The 21,382-nt window shown below is 39.9% G+C and overlaps 1 protein-coding gene across 3 annotated transcripts; it reads left to right on the top strand.

The window, feature by feature from the left end:
- The first annotated feature begins 1,252 nt into the window (after nucleotides 1-1,252).
- LOC115341681 (tyrosine-protein kinase TXK-like) lies at nucleotides 1,253-21,143 on the top strand. Of its 3 annotated transcripts, none has more exons than XM_041125790.1 (14): nucleotides 1,253-5,872; nucleotides 6,100-6,202; nucleotides 7,015-7,220; nucleotides 8,285-8,350; nucleotides 9,064-9,118; nucleotides 9,933-10,012; nucleotides 11,423-11,550; nucleotides 12,689-12,763; nucleotides 13,723-13,894; nucleotides 14,616-14,832; nucleotides 15,766-15,830; nucleotides 17,941-18,059; nucleotides 18,519-18,566; nucleotides 20,012-21,143. In XM_041125790.1, the coding sequence occupies exons 1-14, from the start codon at nucleotides 5,799-5,801 to the stop codon at nucleotides 20,017-20,019; spliced, it is 1,416 nt and encodes a 471-aa protein (XP_040981724.1). In that variant the 5' UTR covers nucleotides 1,253-5,798; the 3' UTR covers nucleotides 20,020-21,143. The 3 variants fall into 3 exon arrangements, with proteins under 3 accessions (XP_040981724.1, XP_029870895.1, XP_040981727.1); XM_030015035.2 differs by having other exon boundaries at nucleotides 18,519-18,676; XM_041125793.1 differs by lacking the exons at nucleotides 18,519-18,566; nucleotides 20,012-21,143 and having other exon boundaries at nucleotides 15,766-15,855; nucleotides 17,941-18,038.
- Nucleotides 21,144-21,382: the final 239 nt, after the last annotated feature.

Below are 21,382 nucleotides of genomic sequence, written 5' to 3'. Positions count from 1 at the left end.
ACTACTTCTACATACAGATAGGGAGATATTCTCACATACTGTCCTTAAAAGTATGTACAGCATAGACATGAGTAAAAAGTTTGGTAGAACTAGAGCTGTCTTTTCTCCAGAGCAGAATTAACTTGCAGGAATGACAGAAAGCCTCAGCTTGCACATGTGAAACATGGAAAGCTTGGCTTTTAAAGTATTTTTAGAAGCAAAATGTACTGTGGCTTTCTGCTAGATCATTGATTTTTTTCTAGTACTGTTGAAAACTGACAGACATACCAGATCAGGAGGCATACCATGTATTACAGTAAAGATCTGGGTTTGATGGGTGAAGCCGAGTTTGTAGTGCTGAACACAGTTAATCTGCTGCCCCACTGCAAGAGCAAGAACTTCTTGCAAAACATGCTAGAAGAGTGCAGGTCTTAGGACATGGACTACAGCACTTTCAAAATTAATAGTACTTTGAGAAACAGTGAATCAGAAAAAGAAACTCAAGCCAAGAAACCTATGAAATAATAGAATGATAAAATGCAAGTTATAAAAATTAATCTCAAACTTGTTGCTTTTATCTTTGATACTACTTCCCCAAGGCTACAAATCAGAGTTATAACTGAAGATAGGAGGAATATTGCAGATATAAAGGTGGGTGAATTGGCCACCTATACAGACAATGTTATCAACCCAAAGCATACTGCTGGGTGTTGTGGAACTTTATCAGGTCAGTTATTGGCAGCAATGGACCATCTCAAAGGACTTGTGTGTTTTCACTACGCCTTCTCTGTTTTTTGGGACTATCTTTCAGCTTCTCAAGCAAATGGCTGTTCTTGACAGTTGACCAATCTTTTTTCTTCTTCCTCTAGCATCCCATCTGCTCTGTTGTGCACAGATAAATTTGTTTTCAGGCCTCTAAGCTGGTTATCAAAATGTCAGCTGCAAATTTTTAGGCTGAGTATTTGTCAGGCTGGCTTCCACACCAGTTTCCTAGTATTTCCACTTCATCCACATGCTTCTCTTGCCATGTTATCTTTTCTTGTTTCAAAACTGTGCATGCTAATTTTGGGCATCATAATTTAATAGGCTATCATAGCTCTGTGCTAGTGTTGGGATTCATATTTGTTAACCTGTCACCAGGGAGATAACATGACACTACTTTAAAAACAAGTGTCTTTTTCCCAATATAGTAATTTCCAGAAAGAAAAAAACATAATCCGTGGAATGGGCTACGTTTTTTTTTGTTCCTGTGTTAAATTATTTGCAGAATTGGCTGAACTTCAGCTGAAGTTGCAAGTTTTCATAAGAAATTGGAGAAATTAAATTCTTCACACAATTGAAGAAGGAAGATTCAGCATATTCTATATTCAACAGCTCAAATACTCATCTTGTTTGATTTAAACCCAGGTTTTAAGATATTGACTTTAATTGCTCCATGATAACTTACCCTGAGGATCAAAGCCAAATGTGTTTTGATAGCTTACGTTTTGATAGAACTCGGGGAAATGTGGGCTGAAAGGTCTAGTTGGGCTGTGGATGCTGGAGAAACCTTCCTTCCTGTAGATTTAAAAGAAGTGAGATTTGACCACTTTTTCTGGAATTTTGGGGAAAATTTTTGGTTACGTAGGAAACAGAAAAGTGGGACATGAAAATAATGATAGATCCATGAGCACTTTATTTCAAGAGACTTAAAAAATAATTTATTATTAAAAATTATGCAATAGTTCTTTCTGTTAGTCTATATTTCTTTCCTGTGTCCTGTCCAAGCAGTCTGTCATTCCTAACATGGTAAATCTTATTGGTGTCTCTGCTCTCTTCAAAATATGGAATCCAAAGTGTGACTTCCTTGCTGAAGCACAACTCTCACTGATACCATCACTAACTAATTTTTAAGTTATGAACTCTTCAGCATGGTTACTTGAGTTAGGGACCAGGGAGTCAAGGCCTGCTAACATGTATGTGACTAGCGCCCTTTGACAAATCCAGAGTGTTTTGCTTAAGAAAAGGTCCTTGGTCCAAAATTGAGGGAAGTCGGATAGAATAATTCCATTGATTTCAGTGATTTGAGTTAGGGCATAGCAGAAAGGAAAATCAAGAAGAAATATTTAAAACGATGAGTAAATTCTAAGAATCTATTTTCAATTTATTTGCATTTTAAAAGATAGTGTGGTGGATTTTTTTCTCTTTTTTTTGCATTAAAATGCAGGGTTTTAAAAATTATTATTATTTCTTAGTTTGTCTGATGGCTGTTGAATAGAAGAAAAAAGAAAGGAAGGAAGAGCCCGAGTCGCAGGATGGTGTGTGTAGCTGTGAGAAGCTTCAGGCAGGAAATGCCGGCTTCCTGTAGCACTGCAGCGAGCATCGCCGTGGCACCCGGAGCCAGCTCTCAGTGTAAACATCTTCCTTGCCCGCTAGCAGAAGGTGGAGATGCGAGCCAGTTTAATCAAATTATTCATTCAGTGTATCAAAGCTTTAACAATTTGCAGTGTTGGCCAAGTCTTTCTAAAACAGCATCACAGAGCAGCTTTGGGTCTTTCTGTAGTGAGTTAGGAACTCACACACACACACACACACACACAAAAAGATTTTAATCAAGGGGAGGAAAAAGTGTTGTGCAAGAAGCTTACCAATGACTAGAGAGAATGTAAAATGCATAGATCAATACATAGGTCTTTGCCTGAGATGCTGAAATTCCAATCCATCAGGTCAAAACTTCCTGACTTAATTCAATTTAACTAAAGCAGGACTTAGCTCTGCAAAACTGCAGGCCTTTCTCTGTCTATGTTCCCTGGTAATGTTTTCTAACAGACTTGACAAATTTCTGAACAGAAATTACCAGTTTGCACTGCATTAGTTTACGCTTGTATTAATTTCTGCTGAATTCATTCCACAAGTGCTCTAGGAATAATGCATGGACAAAAGAATTTCAGAAGCGGTGAGGTTGCCGAGAACAGATGTGTAAAGATAGGTTTGTTTTCAAAGAGCAGAAAATGCTGCTCTTTAGGATGGTAAATACCTGCTGGATTGATAGGCTGTGGTTTGACACTTAAAATATTCCAATAAGGAGAATGAGGAGAAGCAAATTTGGCAGAACTGTGCAAAGTTTGTGCTGCTCCTCTGGACCCAGCAGTTCAGTTCAGCACGGGCTTATCTGGCCCATGGCCTTACTCTAATCTGAGCCGTAACTTTTAGCCTGCAGAACTTGGTCATGTTTTGTGATCTTTAATGGGTTAGACACTCTACCCTTGGAAAAACCACTCACCAGATGAAGCACATGTCCCAGGAAGCATCATAATTGCAGCTTTAACCTATACCTTTTCTGTGGTTTTACGGACAGGACAAGGAACTAAATATTTAAGATAGTATATGCTTGGGATATTTTTAAAAACATCACATACATTCATTTATTGCTAATTGCTTTCAGCACAGTAAAGGGGGATGTGTGTCAAGCACAAAAGGCATCTATTAACAGAGAAAGTCTGAAATTCACTGAAGGCAAAAAGGATTCCTGAGCTTACACTATAAATTTGTTCAAATCGCTGGGCTCAAAAAGAAAAGCAAGACAGAATTACATGTCCCTAACACTAGCCTGAACCCTTTGCTTTTGTGGTAACAGCCAAATCTTTAAAATCTTATTAGAAGATTATTCTAGTGTTACATTGAAACGCCGCAGTGCTGCTTCTAAATATTTCTGGTAAGTGTTCTGTAAGGAGACTAAATTATCTGATGAGGAATAATATATTTAATTAGACTAGATGGTTTAATCAGAAGAAACAGACCAACTTTCAAATGTCATATTCCCTTTTGCGCGTCACTAAATACTTTATAAACATTGATTAAACTTCATGGCACTGGCTGAAGTAAAAGAAACCCGTGGAAAGAATTTTTTCACCCGTGGTGTTCACCGTTTATGAAACACAGTTTTAAACAGCTGAGGGACAGTTCAATGTACACTGGAAAATTATGCAGCAAATAAATTGCATTGCCCATATCTTTTCAGCCTGGTTTCTTTAAGGAAAGTTGTCTGTGTCAGCTGGCTTGTGTATTTGTAATTGCTGCATTTTGCATAGCTGTCAGTGGAAACTTTTATCAAACAGTTGATAGTGTCTTCTGATTAATGTAGGCTCGCCAGCTTCCCACATGATAGGTTCTTCACAGGATGCAACAGTCTAAGGGAAATTGCCTCATGACTTTCAAGATAAATAGTCTAACCAAAACACTTATGAGACAGGTCTCTTCCTACTAAGCACGACTTTTGGTCTTATCATTCTGTCGTTCTCTCTGCTTCTATTAGTGCAAGATTTGCTAAATTATGTGACTTCATAGAGAAAATAATTACATTTTCATTGTGTAGTAAGGTTGCTTAATGTTTTGAGTGCTAGGATGCATACTCTCAGCACACTTGGCTGAAATGTTGGTAACAGGCATTGGCAAAAAGTTTCACAGGACAGCAGAAGGGACATCCTATTTATTCCAGGCTGGATTAGGTCATTAGGATCAACAAGCCAGAATGCCATGAGGGAAAAACAAATGAAGTGGAAGGGACTGGTGGGACTGTACAAAGAAATACCATGAGAAATATAAAGCCGCAAAATACCGAGACCTCAGGAAGCCTATTTCAAATAACTTCCTAAGGCCTCTTTTCATACTATGACCTCTGTGGCAGAGAAAAATAGGACACAGTGGAGTGGGATATAAAGTTTATTTTTTGTCAGTGCAGCTGAATGTGAGGGGAGCCTTGCCTTTACATGCCTGGCTCTCATGCTTCCTAAGAGACTTGTACGTCGGACCCGAGAGCCTGAGCCCGTCACGCTGGTGCTGCTGCCCTCCCACCTGCTCACCAGTGATGCTTGAAGGTGAGACGGTTCAGGGAGCCGACCCAGCAGAGCGTGATTCTCTGCCGGTTTAGCATCCTGTCTCGCTCAGTTGGAGATGAGATGAACAACAGTGCAGAGGGAAAGCGGACGGGACCGTAGCTGCCGCAGCCTGGCTCAAACTGCCGTGGGAGCACAAATTGGAGAAAGTAGGTCTCGGCCCAAGTAGAAGTGGACCAGAGCGGATGTCAGCCATTTATTTACCTTGTTCAAATCTTAATGCCTTCCGACCTATTTAATACCACATCCTCTCTGCTGCTCATGCAAGATATATTGGATTGATTTCTCTCTAAATGTATGATGTATGTGATGATGTGTCCAATGTATTTTTCTCAGGATTATCAACCACTTGGCACGTAAGTGTAAAGTACATCTTTTGTTAGCACTTTAAACCTGGGCTAATGCGTATATTATATTAATGGCTGCAACAGAAACTGGAAGTCAGTATTAATTCAAAGAACTGAATGTAGTGTGTCGCCTTTAATAAACCTCACAATAAGAAAAAGCTTGTCATGCAAGTGTGGTTTTATATTTGCTTGAATGATCTAAAAATTCTGTCAGTGCTGAAGGGGACAGTTCTCCACCTCCTGCCCCTGATGATGTTCTCATCCCCTTCATTGCACTGGTTAGAGCTTGTAGAGAGTGGTGTGATCAGTCAGATTGGTACTGATCTGGCTGACAAGATCTCTTTCTTTATTTTTGCTGATTGAGCGAGCTGATTTAACTCATCACATGGCCTCATAATTGCTAAGACATTGTAAAGGAGACAGTGAGAACAAATAGGTAGGGTGGTAGGAAAGCTCTGCTGTCTTTGGTGGCTGCAAATTCAGCCTTAATGATTTGCTAGATATCTCGCAGAGCTAATAATGGGGCTAAGCACATACAGTAGTCCTTAGTTCTGTAAGTTTTGTGAACGAACAAACAGGAACACTGCAAATATGGTAAATGTTCTTGTTCACAGATCACACCATCCAGTCTGTTTTCTGCTGCTGCTGCTGCTGCTGCACAGTGCAAAAAAGGTATGTGAAATTCTTAAGCTTTTCAGCAATTAAGATGATCAAAATATTTACACATAAAGGACTTCCTAAAATCTCTGTTTTCAGTAGAACTGCTAATTATACAGAAGTTTCAAGACACTCTAACCTGCATAACCCTAATGAAGGCAGGCATATATATGCATGAATGTTCTTATGTGAATATTTATAGGTATGTATTCACACAAATACTTCATGTTTTTCAAAATCAGAGCAATGAGAACAAAAATGAACCTGGACCCTGATACTGGCCTCATGACCCAGTACTCGGCCTCACAATTAGGTGTTTCCTATGCATCCACTCAGAAGTACAGGGTAAGTAATGTTTTGGCAGGTGAAAAGAGAGAATTGGGGTGATGTGCCATACAGTGGCTCAGTACCAGAATGAGCAGAGGAGTAACTAGCTCTTGAGCATAGAAGGCTCTTCATTGCATAAAAACTACAGAGTAGAGGCATCCAAAGATTCATAGTGATGTAAATACAGGGTCACAGTGAGTTTTCCCAAGCTCGCTGTCATGGACAAGGTGGTTCCTTCTCCCACTTTTGGATTTGGGTGATGGAGATGGGAAGGGTGGGACTGCCCTGTTGGGCAGATGCAAGGTCACCTTGCTCAGCCAGCATGTGAAATGTCCATCTCAGTTTTACTATATTTAAGTTGAATTAATCTGAGTTTTCAAAGCATAACTAAGTGCAAAGCTAGAACCTAACCTGATGCAAAAGAAAATTATTATGTTCCTGCCGATTTGCTAAGAAAATCTGCAGCGCCCTCTGTGTTAATTCTCCGGTTAAATGGCCAAATTTCCAGACATTGTAACTCCACTGATTTCAATGCTGCTCTGCTTTTACACCAGCTGAGGAGTTGTCCCAGCACTCGTACCATGTAGATTAGGTAGATGGCTTATTTGTTTTTCACCGTACTTTCCATTATAATTTTGGCTTCTACATCAAACTGCTCAAATGTAAGTCTTGCTGTTTTACAAGTGATGAGGTGATAGTGCTTTCCAAGGGGAAGTAATGACCACAATGAGTTCCTTTTAGTTACTGACATGGTTTAATAGTGGGGAAATTAAGCAAGCAATAGTAGGGAGAAAAGACTAATTATGAAAGATACTTGGTTTTTTTACTAGTGTAAGAGGCAATTGCAGTTAAAGAACAAGCCGTTACCTCCTCTACCTGCCGGGGCCTTGGAAGACTACACAAAAAAACCCAGAGTTATTGCGCTCTATGACTTTTTTGCTAGAGGACCCTCAGATTTACCACTCAAGAAGTCAGAAGAATACATTATCCTCGAACAGTATGATCCCCACTGGTGGAAGGCAAGAGACCAACATGGGTAAGAGAGTGGGCATCTCTTTCAATCTCCCTACACAGAGAAAAAAAAAAAAAGTCTAAAACAACCCCTGCGAAAGCAGGCAGAGAGAATGAGACACATGCGACGTTTTAGGGGCAGGTTTGAAAGTGTTCATGAGGCACATGTACTGACTGGGCAGACATTCAGCAGTGTTTGGCACCCCAGAAATGGGTGGGGAATCTAGAATCTGTTTGGAATTCAGAGTTAAGTCCTAGACTCAGCAATTTCCTGAGCAACATAAGGGCATTTGAGGACCATGTGAGTTACTGGGCTCTGAGCCATGTGCAAATCCAGCTTTCCATACTTCAAGTGCTTTTCAATGCAGTCTATATGTGCAAACACTTCATAAAGACCACAGAGATTATTAAGACATGTGCCTGAAACAAAATACCTGATCCAAAATTCCTGGATGCTTTAGAGAGCTAGACAGCTTCGGTTAGGATCCTTTCCACATTTATGTTTGTTTCATGTAATTCCCCTTTCTTCTTTGCATTTTCTTCAGTGTATCCTGTACTCTGATGTTGGGAACGGTTATATGTTATATAATAACTGCCTCCTTTTCATTCAGATTTCACCTTTAAATACTTTAAAATGCTTTTTCTTAACTTGTATTTGCAGCGAGAGTACACTGATTATTATTTTGTATATACATGCAAGCACACACTTTAGACTTCTTCATATAAAAGCTTTGTATAGGCCAGAAATGAAGAGGCTGGCTTCTGATTCAGAAGAAATATATTTTTTTCTAAATTTTCTTTTGATTTGACTTGAGAATTGCCACTAACATGCTGCTCTCAGCACTCTATAAATACCTATCCCAGCTGACTTGTTCATTTCAGTAGCCATCCACAGTTGTGGGACAGAAAGATTGTGCCTGGGATGAAAGAACTCAGACTTCTCTTCGATTCCCACATTGGGATTCAGTATCTAATGACATAGCCAATAGCATAAGGAACCTTTGTAATTCAACAAAATGAAGAGGTATATCTGAATCCCCTTAATATTTTACACCATACTATAACATTATCCCCAATATGTTGTTTCAGAAACGAAGGTCTAATTCCCAGCAACTATGTTACTGAGAACAAGAAAAGTAATTTAGAAACATATGAGTAAGTACCCTTGAAAACTATAATTGTGCTTTCTTTTCAAAAAATGGATTGCAGCAACACATTTCAGTGCCTGATCCTTCAATCTTTATTAGACGTGAACAGGTGTTTATTGAAATCTCTCTTTTTTTGTTACAAAAAATTGCTCTTAGAATGAATTAACCATTTTGATTTGGAAATATTTGCTCAGAGAGTGTAATGTGAAGTTACAAACACTGAGCACTTCAACAACATTCATTTTCATAAATCATAATGTCAGAATCCAGATGTTTCCTATTTCTGTAGGCTTACTACATAATGTTTTTATATTCTGATCTTTTCCTGTTGTGAACATGTAATTAATTGAATAGAAGATAATTCCAATTACTTCAACCTAGTTTACTGGAGAGAAGAGTAAAATTCTGCAAAATTCTAGAGAAGAGAGGCTTGACACAGCATCCGGGACTGTAAATTTCATCACAGTTTGACGTAACTGTTTCCTGGTCTTTCTTTTGTTTGAACTCATATTTAATCACAGTGAATGGGGAAAAAAGTTGTCACGTTTACAGTGGTCTAATAAAGTCACTCCAAATTAAGAGACTTTTCTATACAACGATAGTTCTATTCAGGTTTTTGGACTGGGAATAGTGCAACTATTAAGATGGATTACTTTTGTGAAACAGGCCAAACAATTTTTACTGGCTGAAATTAAAGGATATGTTGTCTCCTCGTTGCAGGTGGTACTGCAAAAACATAAATAGAAGCCAGGCAGAACTTCTCTTGCACCAGAAGGTAACTGAGTTATATAGAGAGCTAACGATATCTAGCAAGATCTATCGGTAGACACATCAAGAGTGTTACCATAGTCAAATCCAAATCTGTTTGGTACACAGTAAGAGAGAAAGTACTTTAAAATAAAAAGGCTTTCTGGGGTAAGCGTACTGTGCAGACTATCCAGACTTCACAGAGTTTTAAGTTGTAGCCTTAGCAAATTCTATGTAGATTTTCCGTACTAGATAAATCAAATTACATGCAGTTTACTGTGCTCGTCATTTATATGAAATATTGAAGACTGAAATCCATGTAGCGAGTAAATTAGTGAGGTTAGCAGAGGTTAACAAAACCCCTGCGTCTTTCTTATGTATAGAGCAAACAATCTGTACTGCATTCTACTCCCTATCAGTTTACCAAAGTGCCTAACTCAGTTAAACTTATTATGTCTTTGCTCAAGGACTAACACAAGGCTTGGACAAGACAGACCAGAGAAGAACATCTCAGATAGAACTGTTTTATAGTATTTTTTTTCTAGTGATCTGTACAATTTGATTTTTTAATAAATCAAAGCATTTTCACTACTTCACACTGAAGACTATAATGCACCTAAATTATTTAACTCCAAGAAACTGCCTGGCACTTAGTATTTTCCCTTGGGTAATTTTGCTCTGCTACGTACCTGGCTATCAATTCCCATTCTCCACTGCTTTATCCCCCTCCCAAATAGTCATAGCTATCCCACAGAACTTGGTAATCAGCTGCGAGTCCTATCTTGATGGAGGATTATGCAAGCTCAAAAGCAGAAAATAACTCTACTTGGATTTCTTTTCAGTCCAAAGAAGGCTCATTTGTTGTCAGAGATTCAAGCCAACAGGGACTTCTTACGCTGTCCATGTATTCGCGGGCTAAAGGGTGAGTTGCTCTGAATGGTTAGGGTTTGTATCAAGAGGTGATGGAAAAGCTTCCTGCAGACTCCTCAGGATAAGTGGGTAGGTTGCACATGCAGTGCACAAGAGCAGGGCACCACTGCAGTGCTGTTCATGCAGAGTTAATTACAATGTGTGCAGAAAAGATGACGGTGGGCAGTGGAGCTGGGAGCCAGGGTGCAAATGTCCTGCCAAGACAAGATTAACTGCACTCATTGAAATCCTCCTCAAATAATCTGCTGTGAAAGCCATGCATCCCATCCACGTAATGCAGGCAATAAGACCTTACATTCGCATCTTCTTGTCTCTCTTTCTACATGAAGTGCCATGGCTACCGCACCACACCGCCACAGCCTTTGGCCGCCGCACCAAACTGCTTCCCTTCTCTGCAGGCTCTGCGCACTGTAAATTCATCCCAGACTCTGCTGTCCCCAAATGCCTCCTGGTTTTCTCCTAAAATCACCTCACCTCCTCACTGTGCAGTCTTACTTCTTTTGCCGGCGGACTGCCACAGGACTCGCTTTTCCCCCACACCAGTAGCAATCACCTACAGCACTGACTTATGCCATCCCAAGCTGCCTCATATCCCCCTCCCTCAGCCCTCCTACATCCTCCTGCATCAGCAGCATCTGCTTTCCTTCTCTCCTTCTTAGAGCAAGCCAGAGGCGAGAGAAGCAAGGCAAAAGCATCACTGCTACCACCACCCTCTTCCTCCCTCCCTCCCCTCCTCAGAAAGGTGCGGCAAGCCCTCCCCACCACTCCTGTGCTGGGCACAGGCCCACCATTGCGGTAGGGTACCAACCTTCAGCAGCCACCCCCAGCCTGAAGTGCAAACTTAACTTCTTCATTTTGAGTCTCACAGAAAGCAGGGGTAGATGGGCAGCAAAACATACAGAAAGCAAGACAGACAGATAATGTGGAGAAATACAGAAAAGCAAATGTATTAAAAAAAAAGCTCCAATGACGAGGCTTTGGAGAAGCAGAACAGAAAATTTAATCTCACACTGTACGTGAATATGTTTTTAACTTTTGGGGGGAAACTTAGGTAATGAAGAGCGTTTTAATTTTAAAAGCTTAGATTCAAATAAGTGATGAATTAGGAGCAACATCTGTTAAACACTACGGCTATTTCCTATGGATGCAATGATACAGGGGTAAATACTTGTGCAATAAAAACCATTGTGCAATATCTCCCAAAGCTGGAAGAAAGATCCATTCAAGGAGTCTTTCTTTTTTTTTTTTCCTGAAACAGTATCCCAGCTACACACAGCCATTTTAAGTTGAGAATTGTACCCCAAATTTTCAGATTTTTCTGTGCTTTCTTTCAAAGTGAAACTTAATCAGATTTATAGTATAAATTACTTTTACTAAAACTATAATCCTTTGTTGATTTCAGAAGTCATAGTGGAGATATTCGACATTATCAAATTAAGAAAAATCACTTGGGACAATATTATGTAGCAGAGAACTATCTCTTTTCATCTGTTCCTGAACTCATCGAGTATCATCAACACAATGCTGCAGGTAATGCATACAAGCTGATAAGGTTTTACGGCTGATGATTTGAAGCTCCTCAGGACTTTGAGAGATTGGAAATCACTCTTCCCTAATACTTTCCTTATAAAAAGAGACAGAAGTTTTTCTATTGCTAATGAATTCAAATATGCCATGAGCCTTTCTGCCAAAGTCATAGCTGTAGTGTGCATATACCATGGAGGAAGTGAAACTGTCAAACGCATCTACATGTTCATATTTGACTGAATGGGTCTTGTATGAAATTTGGTCTTAATTGTTGCCTTGTCTACAACAGGACTTGCATGCATGCAATTTAATAAAAGCAGGAGCTGTGCTGTGCATCAGCAGGCAGCGTTCTACTGATTCTGGCAAAAAAAAACCCCACCCCACAAACAATCAAAGGCAGAATTAGGGAGCACAAGGACTCTCTAATGCTGGTTTGCAGCCTACTAGAATTAGCCACTCCTAAACGTTGACTGAGGGCAGCCTTTTATAATTTTTACCATTAAAAGATACCCTTCACCTTGGTTCTGGCCATTATTTTAATACAATATAAAATGTTTTTACCCTGAATGAGTGGAGATGGGAAAACACAGAGATCCCTCACACTAGTGAGGAAGGAAGACATGGGAATGGACAGGGAGGAGGATTGTAGGAAACAAATTAAGTAGAAAAGGACCTGAAAGTAACCGAAGAATGAATGAACGCAGGGAGTCCTTGGTGAGGGATGTACTCACTGGTACTGTTGGCTCATGAATTCAAAGAAAATGAATGACAGACACAAAAACATTTCTTGCAATGGGAAACAATCCTGAGAAATCATGCTGGAAGAGACAACTTAGGTGGGTGACATAGTATTGTAGTATTCCTTTATTTAAGATCACTAACATCGTACAAACAAACAAGAGTATCACTTTTGGTTGTATGAAAGTATAGATACTTCTGTAGTCAGGGCCCTATTGAATAGTCTTCCTCCATTTCTTCTCACTGTAGCATTTTATCTGAACAAGCTGTAAGGAAAAGTAACCTCAAGAAATAAGAAATGTACATCAAATTCCAAATATTTTTCTTTGAGAAGAGGTATGATACAGCATACTTTAAAATGGAGTAAGTGGTCAACAGAATATTGTTGCTTTGTCCCCTACAGGTCTTATCACTCGCCTCCGACATCCAGTTGGATCAGCTGGATGTTCTTCATCAGCAACAGCAGCATTGAGTTACGGTAAATTTTTTATCTTCTTTTGGTGGAGATTTGGTTATCTGCCTAGGCAAGGATTTAGATCGCATTCACCCAGCTAATAATTAAGTTGTATCTGTAAAATTTCTTGGTAATAAGAAACACATAAACAGCCACATATTCACCAGAAACAGACACGCATTTCCAGGTAAGGTGTCAGTACCAAACAAGATGCCTGACTCGAGTCCTGTTCAGCGACTCTTGTGCTTCTGTTACAACCACCAGTGCATTTCACAGAGCTGTCTGGACTTTTCTAAGTGGGCCTAAGACTCAAATATACATTTACTAGCTTTTCAAAGTCTATTTGATTTATTTAAATGCTTAGAAATTAATATTATTTATGGGGAAGATTTTCTTTGTCAGTTCTGCAAGTTTTAGAAATAAGAATGGAATCTTATATAGTATTACAGAAAACAAGCAATAAATGCCATTTTTATGTATATAGATCAGGAGTTTCATACCATCTGGCTGATAATAGGAACCTCCAAAATTGAGTATCTTTTATGTTCCCATGAATCTCAAGGCTTAATATTTCTGAAGGGTAGAACTATTGTGGTTATTACAACAGAGGCAGACAGTAACTATTTCTGTAGCTATGCTATCCCTCTGGAACTGGTTCAGAGTTAAAAACAACACATATGATAATGACAGAAAAGTTCTCATATGCAATCAAAGCTAAACACTTACCTTATCTTCAAGCCTCAGACATTCCTACATTAAGCAATTTAAACACTAATCACATTCTACAAGCTGTAAAATAACTTTCACATATAAACATATATGAGCATGTGGAAATTTTCAGGTATTTAAAACTCATGCTATAGCTGATGAACAATCGTGCTGTTTCGATGCTTGCATTAACTGCAAATAGCAAGGCATGTCTTCTGGAGCATGGTTTAGGAAAGCTGGCCTGACTATTGTAACATATTGGGTTGCTTTTATAGAGGAGTGGGAATTAAACCCATCTGAACTGACATTCATGAAAGAACTTGGTCGTGGGCAGTTTGGAGTTGTTCAGCTCGGTAAATGGAAAGCAACCATCAAGGTTGCCATCAAAACCATCAATGAAGGTGCAATGTCTGAAGATGATTTCATCGAGGAGGCCAAAGTGATGATGTAAGTACAAAAGGTATTACACTTGGCAGTTGACATTGAGATGACCAAGAAATAAATATAGCCTAATTCCATTTAAAACAGACCAGTTTGATGGGAATAGTGGATGTGCAGGACAAAAAGGCTGCTAGACAGGTCTGAATCGGACTGATGCAGATGCTTGCTGCGCTCATCGCCAGACTCTTTCTTTAGAGCGTGCACTGCTTTGTGCTGTGGAGCTCCATGAGGAGTAAATGTGCTGATAAATAAATGTGTTCCTACAACTATTCTTTCATCCATAATTCAGTTCCTCTAGGACCACTGGCAGAGCTCATACCTAACTAAAGATTTTGAGAAACTATATTACCATTTCTGTTAATTTTGCAAATTAGGGATTTATCCAGAGCAGGTCTTGGCACAGCCCAGAAGACAAAAACCCTTGCAGGGTTATGTGCTCTGCCTGAAAGTCAGGCATAACTAGACCTATCCATTTCATATCATCTGAATCAAGCTTTGCATTCACTGCGTTTATGTAACTGATGAACAATTATGAATTCAAAGAGTGAACTTTTTGGAGGAAATTGCAGGCAGAAATGTGCTAGATAGTGGGACAACTCTGAGGCCAGTTGAATTGAATACTGTTTATTGAGTACTGAAAGTATTTTTCAAAACCATCATGAGAATCAAAGGTCTAGTTACCTACCAAAGACAAATGCTAGCCTGTCTAAAATGCAATTTTAAACAGGAAACTCTCCCACCCGAAGCTGGTCCAGCTTTACGGAGTGTGCACACATCACAAACCTCTCTACGTTGTGACTGAATTCATGGAAAACGGCTGCCTGCTCAATTACCTTCAGCAAAGGCGAGGGAAACTCAGCAGAGACATGCTGCTGAGCATGTGCCAGGATGTGTGCGAAGGGATGGAATACCTGGAAAGAAACAGCTTTATTCACCGTGATTTAGTAAGTACAATAGGTTTTCTGAGGTTCTTGACAAAAATTGGCAGTTTAGAACGTGCCACTGCATTTTATGGGACACTGATGTGTCCTGTAAGACTTCAGCCCTGGAGGATCTAATAAGCCAACAGTGTTTTCCTGGCTGTAAACCAAAACTTTTCATCTGTTCTTTTGTCCATGGACAGCTGGAAAAAGTACTTGAGAGAAGTTTTTCCAGCTGGAAAAAACACTTGAGAGGTCAGAGAAAATTGGGATATTAGCATGGAGCAGGCTAGTGTTAGGACATCCCAATAAGAGAGTATTATGGAGTGATCACAACACAACCAAAATCATAGCAATACAAAAGATAAGCAACAATTAGGATTTTTTTTTTAACAAAATCTTTTTCTATCTACATTTTTTCTGCTCCCCACTGCCTTACCTTGATGCTGGGAAAGGAGCTTGTTTCTTTACTCTCTGCTTTTTTTCCAGTGCTCACATTTGGATGCAGAGAGGAAATCTTCCTGCTCTCCTCCTTAGCTGCCTGAAGAAATGTAAAATCTTGAAAATTTCCAAGGAGTTCCTGATTTCTGTAATGAAAAATCACAAAACATTTTTAAAAATTCACATTGAGTGTCCTAATGCTAGTGTTCAGGAAAATACCTGCTTGGATAACTAGACTTCTGCAGCCTAAAATTTCTTTCACCGTGCAAGAATATGTAAAAATATTGCAACTCATACTACAAGCATTTAAGCTGATATATGCTATGTTTGTGTAACTACACAGTAGTGAAATACGTTCACAGAGTCAGAGCCAGAAATTCACTTATATTTTTGAGCAAGACACTCATATCCTTTTGGAATATGAACAGTATGACCTGAAACAAAAATAATCAGCTGTTGTATTTTCTTAAAATGCTTTAGCACAGATTTTGGGTATGTTTCTCACATTTTCCCCAGGCTGCAAGAAACTGTTTAGTCAACGCGGAGCACATCGTTAAAGTATCCGACTTTGGCATGGCAAGGTACGAGGCTGTTGACCCAGGTTTCGTGAGTACCTAGTCTCAGTCAGCTGCAGCATGACCTTGAGTTAACCTCACCGCTTCCTTCGTGGGTTTGGGGAATCCCGCTGCGGTCAATTTTTGAATTCTGATGAAAATTATAATGTTGTTTAACTGTTGTACCATGAACTGGATGTCGTGGCCTTCTCTTGCTATTGGTGAGTGTAAGACAGGTGACCAAAGTGCCAGGTAAACTTCAGAAGTGTGTATGGACAGAGAAATGCCCAGGGTGCGCAGGGCTGCCAGAAGCTCGAAGAAACAAGTTCCCCAACTTTTTTTGAGCAGCGGGAGGGCAGAAAGTCCCTGGGGACAGATCTGGGCGCTGGTGCTGACCTTTAGAGGCGGCGGCGGCTGAGCAGGCCAGGCAGGAGGCAGGGAGGGCTGGCAGGGCAGGCAGGAAGCGCGATGTGTGCTGCTCTAGCAGGGAAGTGGTTTTTCTGCTTAATGAGAGGACCAGCCAAAGATGGGGAAAGAGAGCACAACGCACTCCGGCAAGCACAGGCCAGAGGAAGGTAGCTCTGCCCTCACAGACCTCCCCCGGAGGGTGTGCTATATTTTACAGCTGAGGTGACCGAATGACCGACTGCTACCCAAAGGGGTTGTCTCACTCCTTCCTTCGTTGCTCTTGCAAGCCCAGTACAAAGCTCTCCACGTCTGTGTTTTACTGGCTGGTTTTTCTGCCGGATTCGTAGACTGAGTCGGCTCACTTTGGAGGCAGATGAGCTTGAAAGGCAGCACATGGCTCTGAGGAGGAGGTGGTGGTGACATTCACCTTGCAGCAGCAAGTCATTAGATGAGCACAGCCATGCTCCTCACCTTTCCCTTTGGTTTTGCCTCCTCTTTCTAACCTAAGGATTACAACACCCCAGCAGTTCCTAACTAAATATTTGTTTTTCAAAAGGCTGTCCTATACCATGGCAGTGCCCACTGGTTGCACTGCTCCCCAAAAGGGTAAGGTCAGTGTCAGGGGTCTGGACTCATCCAAATGCACCCGAAAACACAGCGAGAGACCAAGGGGCTGTCAGGGTCCGGTCTGAGTATAATGGACCTGAATGGCTCACTGTTGCCAAGAAGTGGAGACCAGTGGTGTGGCCCTACGACAGGCACTCACTCTCCCCGGGAAACCATGGAGAGGTGACAGGAACAGAATCTAATTATTCAGAGCTCACACAACTGCCACTACTGGTTATTTTGTACTGGTATTTAGTATGTTCCTTATCCAATAACCTCTCACCTTTCTGTGCCTGCACCAAAATAAGAAAGGGAGAAAAAGAGATGATTTCTCTCAATGTGACCTCCTTTAAAAAGGTGCCAATGCTTTATGCCTTCCGTGAGAACAAATGTTGCGTAGTGCGCATCTGTCGCCTGCTCAGGAACATTAATACTGGGAAAATGTGCACAGAGCTTGTATGTATGCAGGGATCGGTCTAGCAGCCTTTTAAAATGTTGGCCTATAAATGCTTGCATTGGGCACATAATTTCATCTTATCTGGGAGGTCGGTTTCTATGAGCTTGGGCAAAGAAAATTACTTTTCCAGTGCACTGCAAGAGCTGTTGCCTTGTATGTAGTGAACATTTCTTTCTGCGTTGCTTCTGTAACAATGTGCCAGATATTCCATCTGTGAAGCTGGGCAGTTTGGAATTGTAGCCCTCTACCAGTAGTGTTTGGGTACAACAAGTGGTTGAAAAGGTAGACTCTTTTAAAAAGAGACAATAATTATTTACTGCTGCTGGTTTTCCTGCCCACAGTGAAGGGTTTTGTCCTATCAATATATACCTGGACGATGACAATAACATCCATCTTGTCAGTCTTACAGATGGTATTAAAATCTTTTATTCCGACATACTTCTCATGAACAATTCAAATCATTCATTTAAACAGAAAACTCCTCAAGTACATAGCTTCCAGTGTGGGTATCTGTGTGCATTTTGTACTAAATTAGTGATACCATTTCCTTGTTTCTAAATTGACACTGTATTTTTATGGAATTATAAACCATCTGTGGAAATGTCTCCAGAACTGCTTGCTCTTGAACTATCATTCAAATATACGCTGTTTCCTGTCATTCTTTAGGTATGTCATCGATGATGAATATATCAGCTCTTCAGGTGCCAAGTTTCCAATCAAATGGTCATCTCCTGAAGTCTTCCATTTCAAAAAATATAGCAGCAAATCAGATGTCTGGTCATTTGGTGAGTTGATTGGGTGAACGTACAACATACCGTGCTTCCCTAAAACTACTGATGTGATTTAGGATAGTGTAACTTTTTATTCATGCTACCTATCTTAAGCTTTAGTCCTTCCCATTCTTCAAATCTTGCCTATATTGAACAAGTATGTTTTTCAATAGAAAGGCTCTGTGCCTAAAAATTAGATTTTGACTGAAATGTGCATTCTTGGTAAGTCCCCATTAGCCATATGTATATTCATCTCAATTTCATGGACCACCACCTTAGCTGACTTAAAAGAGAGCAGAATTATATTAGTTGAAAATGTTTGTGGTTGTCTCCATTCAGCTCAGGTTGCCCATATTTTCACGCATTTTTCAATACACAAAAAGTCAAGAGTGGTTTTTGTTCTTCGGATGTTGTGAAATAGCTTGTGGGTTTAGGGTTTTTTGTTTTGTCCTAAATATTTTCGTTCACTTCTAGGTGTACTGATGTGGGAAGTTTTCACAGAAGGCAAAATGCCTTTTGAAAGTAAGTCAAATTCTGAAGTTGTCCGTGAGATTTCTCAGGGTAACCGACTTTATCGACCATATTTGGCATCACATACTGTGTACAAAGTCATGTACAGCTGCTGGCATGAGGTTTGTTTCTCTTTTTTTTCCTGTGATATTACTTTGTTGTTAATTCGTAATGTGGATCTAAAAGCAACCTTAAAAAATTGAGGCATTAAATCCTTATTTCACATCTGTGGCATCCTCAGTATCTCTCACTATGCTTTTCACAAATCACACCTAGGTTTACAAGCCTCTGTTTCTCTTGACTGTTGCATCTAATAAATATAAAGCACATCATCAGTACAATAGGTCTAGACCATCCCTGGTTTTGAATATGCCACTATTGTCTCACTTCTCTACTGCGTCAAACGTAATACCTTTTTCACACCTCTGTATCTTGCTTAGCTTTCTCTAGCTCTGCTCTGAATGATAACCTTAACACATTCATATGCAAAGCGGGTATGCCCACTAAATGTGGGTTTTAAACCTCATTTTTCAGGTGTACATCAGTACCTCTGTACATCACTAAAAAGCTCCTAGGCTGCATCCCTTTCACCCTCTCCACTCTGATTTAGTACCTGATATTCTTTCTCCATTTCTCCAGCACCTATTTCTTTCTGTATTGTTATTCAAACATTGATTTAATCACCTTCTCCATCTGAGTAGTCCCTTAAGGTCCCTCCTTCTCTAGTGTCTACAGGAAATGAATCTTTAATTCTTAGATAAAAAGTACTTTCAGAAGAGCTTTGTGTGCAACGCTTTCATATAAATAGTCAGGCATATAGCAAGAGTAGCTGGGGAACGTTGTTGCTACCATTGTCTCCTTTATCCTACCTCTCCTTTCTTGCCCATCTTTTAACTCTACATGAAATTTTTAGACCCTGAGTAAAAAAAGCTTAACAGACTGAAATCTAAACTGCGTCTAGCTTGCTTGTTTACTGCAAACATCCATTGGGATGCCAGCCAGCCCAGAGGGGATGGGGACTAAGTTCTCTCTTCTATCTGCCATCAGCCAGCAGTTTGTTCCATACTGAGCTGCAGTATATCAAATGATACAGCAGGGAAGATCCTTTTTCAACAACCCAAGAAACATTCCTGAGTATCATGGTTTCCTGAGAGGTAGGGCTTTCCAGTGACCCGTTGCAGAGGAGAAATCCTATAGGAATTCTGGTCCAGAATTGAAATAAATATAAAGAAATTTTAGGAATGCTTGGAAAAGTGGCTGTGCTCATGCTGCTGGTGTCATGAAGAACAGATTATTTTTTTCCCTCAAATTATAAACTTGATCTTTTCTTCTGTATTAATAAAATAAAATGTAATTTTTAAGTGGTAGCTCATATATACTTGTAACCATCTTCTAAAGTCTGGTACTATAATTGACCAATCTGCTAATACAAATTTATCCTCTCCTTTTCCTTTCAGAAACCTGAAGGACGTCCTACTTTTGCAGAGTTAATAGAGACCCTCACAGATATAACAGAGATGGGATAATCAGAGATTTTACAACAATATGTTTACTGAAAGGTTAGCATGAAGCATGTCAATAATGTAGCTAGTAGAGAAAACCTCAGCCTTTTACAGCAGGCTCTACTTAAATCGCAGTACCAGCATCCTACGTATTGAAGCAGCTGTTTGGGCTTGGCCCAATTTTTACTTATTTGACAAAGATACCTCAGGAGGCTGGTTTGGGACTCTCAAGGCTTTGTTTTCATGATTAGGGAGAAAAATCTCCTGTCTGAAAAGAAGTAACTAAGCTTACTCACCTTATAGGCCTTTTTATTTTTTCTTTTGGTCAGAGCTACACTAATTCCTGCAACAATATTATTAAATTATTTGGTACTTACTATGACTCATGCACTGGGGAATACTGATTGGCAGCAGCAAAAATGATGGAAGAACCTCTGATAAAGCTCTAGCTAGGTAATTTTTAAAGGCAAGCCCTTTTGCGCTGCAAAGCAGTGTTTCAGAAGGGGTGGCAAGCTAACGGACCAGCTGCCGGAGCAGCGCCCACGCGTGCGCCCATACCCACTGCCGTGGATAAAGGCAGGCAAAGGGAGCAGTCATCATTTAGCAGCTCCCAAGTCACATCTGAGCAGTTGGAAAGACTGAGCATCCCTGAAGACCCACCCTGCATGGTGGGTCAGGGTGTCTTCTCTACCAATTCTGTATAAAAGGAGAGTACGGATTATTTTATCCAAACCTCTCCCACAGTCTTCCAGTATTATCTCCCATTCCTCGCCTGCTGCTGCTTACTCAAACTCCCACACTTGCCTTGGTCCTCCCCGTGCCAGTGCCCAGAATGGTTGATAGACAAGTTAAAGCTGGAACCTGACAGTAAAATGAAGTGCTTTGAATTAGTCTAGCTCACATGGATCCTGTGATACCTGACATGGACATTGCCTTTAACCCTACTTCTTATGTTATTATTCACTTTTAATTTTAAATCTTAATTGTGGTCAATACAAATATATTATAGAGAAGAAAAGGCAGATGAAGTTTGTAACTGTTTAATATAAAATAGTCAGATCATTACAAATAAATAGGTTCTTTAAAATGTGTGATTGAATTGTGAATTATTTATAGGTAAACACATCATAATATTGATTTTTATACCACTTTGTGAACAAAATATGTAAAACACACTAGCTAAAGAATGACTGAGTTCTGCACAATTTAATTTTTCATTTCCAAATTTATAAAATAACTGTAACTATAAAATTGATCATATCAAACATACTAAGTTTTGAATTTCCAGAAGATGATGGCATCTCTGTGTCAAATTCACTCCTGGCA

The sequence above is a fragment of the Aquila chrysaetos genome, chromosome 1 (assembly GCF_900496995.4).
Source record: "Aquila chrysaetos chrysaetos chromosome 1, bAquChr1.4, whole genome shotgun sequence".
NCBI classification, from domain to species: Eukaryota; Metazoa; Chordata; class Aves; order Accipitriformes; family Accipitridae; genus Aquila; species Aquila chrysaetos.
This window is presented reverse-complemented; position numbering and strand designations above follow the sequence as displayed.